Raw genomic sequence first — 6,114 nt, forward strand, 5'->3', positions numbered from 1 at the left:
TACCCCTAGAGCCATTACAGTCCAGGTAATTCAACCCTTCCACATTTCTTTTAGTATTTGTTTGTGTTGGATACAGCACTTATTTGGGACTGCCATTATCTATAGTATAGTATAGAATCTACAGTAAATATATTCTATTATACTGCAGAGGGTGCTGAAACGATTTGCTGGATTCGGCTTCTCAAATGTGAGATTATTGTAAAATTATTATCTTTGTGTTGAGAAAGCAATTTCAAGACGTCACCTTGGACTATGGGTTTTAAGATGAGCATTTGTTATTATTCTATGAACTAAAATATTAGCGGAAAAAACAAACAGATGAATTCATAATGAAAATAATAACTAGTTGCAGCCCTAACTGGAGAATGTTAACTGCGGGTAAAGCAAGAAAAAAAGTCACACAGCTCTCAACTCCATCTTATTACTTTACAATGGTAAATAGCTATATTCCAGCTGCTCAATGGTAGAACTGTGCTATTTTACTACCAAATCAATTTCCATGGTCTCCTTTTTTGAATTATTTGGTTTAAAGGCTAAAATGAGCTACGAGGAGGATTTAGTGTTGTGACTCTGAAGAGGAGCTGCATACTCTCTCTGGAGCTTGGGCTCTGGCTCCACCATAAAAGTTGTTCTATAAATATAATGTGAAGATGCAGAGGTTATGTCAGGCGATGCCATTCATGTCTTTAGAGCTGCGTGTAGCATAATGGTTTAGACGAGACAGTGGTTTAAAACGTGGCCTTGCAAGGCAGCAACATGGCTCAGCGGAATCCCAATCGATTTATGCTCCTTACATTATTCCATACAGACGGGTGGGATATTAAATCTTTTTGTGGGTGAATGTTTTGTTCTGCATGTGCAAAGCGTCTGAATGCATCCGGTAGCATTAAGCAACCTAGCTACAACTTTACGTAATACTGTTACCTCAGCTGCTATCGGCCTGCACACAAGTCTCATGTCTTCACATTCAGAAGGAAGTGTTTCAAAAGAAATCAATGAAAGTCAGTTTCCTTAATTTTGTCACTTTGGTTTTGGTTTTCACACAGACATATGAAAGGTCCTGACAGAAACACTCAATACTTTGCCAATTTGAGCATCAAACAAGAAGCATTTTTTGGCCTGATCAAACCCAGGTCAATCAATTCTTTCACACAACAAGTAAGGACATGTAAAGTTAAGTAGAGGATTTGGTCTCACTTGAAGGGGTGTCCCTCGCCGGACTTCTGCACGGCCTGGACGACAGACTTGTAGATGCGGAAGGTGATGGTGACGCAGAGCAGGGCCAGCAGCAGGTAGGAGGCCACGCTGATGACGCTGAAGGCTGCCAGCGACAGCAGCAGCAGCATGGACAGCCCAAACACCAAGCCCGACTTCTTGGGGTCTCGCCAATGGATCAGATCCTTAACTGCAGAGAGGTGGTTACGGGGAGGGGGTTAGACTAATATTGGTTTTTCAGAACTGGCCTACAATACAACATCATGATATCAAGTTGGAATATTATGGTTTGTCCTTAAACCCAGTTACGTATGAATAGTCCAGAAACCTGTAATGACTTTTTAGTTTTTTCATTAAAAAAAAAAAAAAAAAAAAAAATAATATATATATATATATATATATTACAGTAAGTAACAGTAAGCCCATGAATTTATAGCTCTGTTTGGTAGAATTTACCTAGACTATTATATCAACCTAAAATATTTTAAAAGGATCTCAATGGAGTCTAAATTTGTCGAGTTCGTTTAAAGGAAGTACTCTTTTAGAAACCTGTTCAAAATAGAAGCCTGGCCGCAGCGGAGGTAAATAAAGGCCCTGGCAACTAGGTGAGAATTTACAGTTTATTAAGACATTGAAAAGCAGTAAAATTGATTTGCAGCTGGCTGCATTATTGAGAAAATACTAGTATTGGCCAGGAGATCAGCCAGGCTTGGAGAAAACTCCTACATGGCAACTCTGGCCCAATAACACATCACAGAGGAAGGCACATTGCCTTAGATGCCCGCTTTGTGTTGGTATGCATGTCCTGTGAGAAGTCTTGCATGCAAAAGTGACAGCCTCTATACAAAGCAGTTATGTAATGCTGGAATGGGTTGGCACTCAGACCGCCACGCCTTCCCTCTGCATTGGGAAAAGGGTACATTTAAAAAAGCCTTCTGTAAGTGGGGGAGAAACCACGTGGGCTGATGCCTCAGGGACGGTTCAGGCTTCAGTGCTCCAGCTAGTTTAATGGGAACACACGTTATATAGGATCCACACACACACACACACACACCCACACACACACACACACTAGGAAACCGACTGCCATACAGTCAGAAATATATAAAGCATAAATCACATTTTTAAAAATCCAAAAGACCTGTGTTGTTTAAGAGAGCTTATATCACATATTATGCCATCACCAGCCCAACTTTGGCTTAAACTTAGGTGTGGAATCAAGTGGGAATTTTAATTCCTATAGATGATATTATGTTCATGCTTATTTTAAAGCAGGTAGAAGTTTAGGTTAGTACTGTGTCAGAGATGTACAGTATGCAGTGTTTCGCATACATTGTATTTTTTTCAATATTAAAAATGGGTATCATCTTAATATTCATTGTGGAGCTGCATGCAGTGCATTGGTTCTCTTTCTCTACATTGACAATGGATCCGTCTGTGAATAGCCCCTCCTCTCCGTGCACATTCTGAATCAAAACATGATCATCCAAAACTGATGCATTCAAGTTAGCTCTGATAAGTTAGTCTATCTTTGTTCTTCACACAACGCTGTCAAGCTCGGAGACCAAACTCTTCAAAGAAGTTATTAGCAAGCATGGAAGTAGCCTAGCTATAAAGATAGCTATGAGTTAATGTAAGAATGCAGCTGGATTGTCGAGGTTAGCACACTGTACCGCTGAAATTCTAACCAAGCCCATCCTCAGGGACATTAAAACTCCAATAAAATTTTAATTATCGGCTGCTTGAATGATGCATGCACATTTGTGCTGCTGACCAAGTTTTCATCTAGCAAGTCAGTGGGGTGACAACATTTGGAGACAAGTAGATTAATAAAAACCCTTTGAAACATTCAATTGCACGATGATCAAGCCAGAAATAAAGTTAACTTCCTTGGAGATGTGCCGTTTCTATCTGACAGCAGCAATAAGCGGGGTTCCCTCAACCTGCACTGCAGAGTAGTGTGTGTCCTCCCAGCATGCTTTGCTGGCATTACACACAGGGAGGCAGCCAGAGCTTGACGGCCCTTGTTCATTATCTCTCTCCATCGTCTCTCGCCCTGACTCTACTCTGCTGAAGTCCCAGTGGCTGCTGAGGTGCAGTGTCCTGCTTTCACTGTGCTGCGTGCTGCTCTTAAAGCTACACACACACACACACACACACACACACACACACACACACACACACACACACACACACACACACACACACACACACACACACACACACACACACACACACACACACACACACACACACACACACAGGACTGAGGAGAAACAGGCTGGACCAACACAAACCAAGACAGACCACGGAACAATGTTATGCACCTTTCTACTGCGATTATAAGTGACAATTCAAATATAAAGTATAAAAAGGTGTTTGCTAACACATTCCAGGACTTCTTTTCATAGGTTAAGAACTGCATCAGAAGCATAGGCATTGCTCATGCAGGTAACGACTGCACCACTTGAGACCACTGGCACACTTTACCAGCTTTGAATTAAATTACATCATATGTTCTGCAATCCATCTGCTTCAGGAAAGGATGTTTAAGGTCTCTAGCATGATTTAAATCCACACAATGGAAAGCAAATGTTAAACTCTATGTAAGAGCAGGGAATTGTTGTCACCACTGATGCAGTGAATAAATCCTTAGGCATGCAGTGTCCATGTCATCTGAATCTAAGCCATGTGCCATTTTGTCTCAGAGTGGGCACATAAGCAGACAGACAACTGGGCACTATAATACTGTACATAACCCTACCCAATCCCATCAGTGACCAGTCAGGACCAATATTCTGTCAGTAACGGTTCAGTAAAATAATGTTGATAACAGCAGGGCTAACAATTCACTCTCCTTTTAGCTGTGGTTTGGTCTCAATCACCTCCTGAGAAACATATCGGTCACATTAGCTGGTAAATGCTCCAGTAGCAACTATGCTAAATGCTCCAGTAGCTAGTTGCTAACTGTCTGCCTGCTGTTTCGGTTTGGGCACGTAGTGTACAGTGGAGTTATCAGAGATTTTTTTTACTGAAAACAGGTTGATGAGAGCAAAGTCGTTTGGCTGGAAAACCAAAAACAATGATGGGTAGCCATGATACATTATGAGCAGTGTAATTACTAACTGTTCCAATGGAGTATGTGGCAATAGGGTTATTTTAAGTAACAAGCCATTAGGCCTGTTTAAACATTGGTCTATTTTTCAGGTGACCCCATTAATATCCTAACTGAAGTTATTTCTTCTGACTAAAAACAAACTAATAACCGTAACAAACAAGACAGTAGAGGTCCATGTCAGAAACCTTGGTAGGGAATCAAATACCAAACGGTGATCCAGGGTCAGTTTGACTCAAGTATTCACATGTGCCTTTCCTTCACTTTACAAATCTTCACACAGAGAATTAACACAAATCTGACCACTAATGGAATGCTTGATTTAAACTAATCTTTGAGGCCCCGAACACAAGTCTGGTATTAAAACGAGCCTGCAAAGAAATTTAGAGAATGACTTTTTGCTACCACTGTGTGAATTTCACTGGCAGATGGCTGCGATTGAATTTCTGACAAGGGGGTTCTTTGACCAAAAACTTGTATCCGACCTGACAACAGGCACACCAACTGAAACAAACTCGCCTAATAACACGAGTTGTGGAGTAGCACTGCAGAGAAGCACTAAAATAGCTCAAGCTCATAGCTGGAGGGGGCGGCTTCAACAACACAGGCTCCTATACAGAACATGACACAAAACAGTGCTTCTTCTTCAACACTAAGTCATTAATATCACAATAAGGAAACAATTACAATATGTGAACTGCTAGCAAGCTTCACGGAGCAATGAACATAATAGCTTTAAAATGAAGCCAAACTTGTAGGCCCTTTCTGCACACTTTCACTTAGTTTTTGGTTGCTAGAGCACCAGCACACTATTCTCTGGTGTGCCAACTCTAGGTTAAAATATTCAACACATGTAGACGTACCACTGAATGCGTTAGGATTAATGTCTGCATACCAGCCTCTGTGCATGTGTGTGTGGAATAGAGATCATCTTTGCAGAGAAGGGGAGGGTACTGCAGAACTGGCTAATGTCAATGTAATAATACCCACCAGTACTTTGCCCTTGCTCTGGTCAACTTTTAATGGAGAGTAACACACATCACAGGAAGCTGTGATGCATAGAAACAGACTGGTTTATATCAGCTTGTGCTCATAGGCTAGACATAGTTTTTAGAGGAAAAAGGGCAGCTGGACTTGAATGAAGAGAGGAGGATTGGACAAGTGAGGACTGAAAGACCAGAAAGCACCATTTCCCAAGATGGCATCTTGCCTAAAACCTGAGTATGAATTACAACAACAAAATCATTTGGGAGATATGCAATTTCTTTGGCATTATTTAGTTTTTTTGTACCATGCCTCGTCATCATGTCATGGTCTTTACCAAGTGTTCTGTGGAAAGTTGCAAAAAGACAGAAACCCGACACTGGGGATTGACTGTACCCCATGACTTCCAAGGTTCTTGCAAGCCAACACTTGGGCACCATATTTAAACCCCCACCCACTCTCTGTCAATGGACCACTGCCGAGCTGTAAAGGACAGAGGGCAGGAGAGGGTCAAACGCGCAAATGTAGTGAGGATCACTAGACCATATGCCGCCTTTGTGTCCATTTTGCACACTACACTGTTTGGCTGCAAAACTCTGTGACAACTGCATTCTCTACAGCTTTAATATACTGTCAAATAAGCCTGTATGACATTCAACACATATTTTTCTGTATCGTAGTTCTATAGATGCATTATGTAACTAACTACTTGACACAGTCTCTTCAGACATGTGATCGGGGGTGGGCAATATGATATCCAATAAAGTTTATCATAACTTTAGAATGCCATTTAGCATTAC

At 41.2% G+C, this 6,114-nt stretch overlaps 1 protein-coding gene across 3 annotated transcripts in view; it reads right to left on the minus strand.

Moving 5' to 3' along the window:
- Positions 1-6,114, minus strand: part of rtn3 (reticulon 3) — a 34,236-nt gene that overhangs the window by 12,919 nt on the left and 15,203 nt on the right. For all 3 annotated transcript variants that reach the window (XM_031290295.2, XM_031290288.2, XM_031290302.2), the window contains one exon: positions 1,198-1,405. In XM_031290295.2, coding sequence (XP_031146155.1) covers positions 1,198-1,405 — 208 coding nt within the window. The remainder of the gene's footprint in view (positions 1-1,197; positions 1,406-6,114) is intronic.

The sequence above is a fragment of the Sander lucioperca genome, chromosome 17 (genome assembly GCF_008315115.2).
Source record: "Sander lucioperca isolate FBNREF2018 chromosome 17, SLUC_FBN_1.2, whole genome shotgun sequence".
Lineage (NCBI taxonomy): Eukaryota > Metazoa > Chordata > Actinopteri > Perciformes > Percidae > Sander > Sander lucioperca.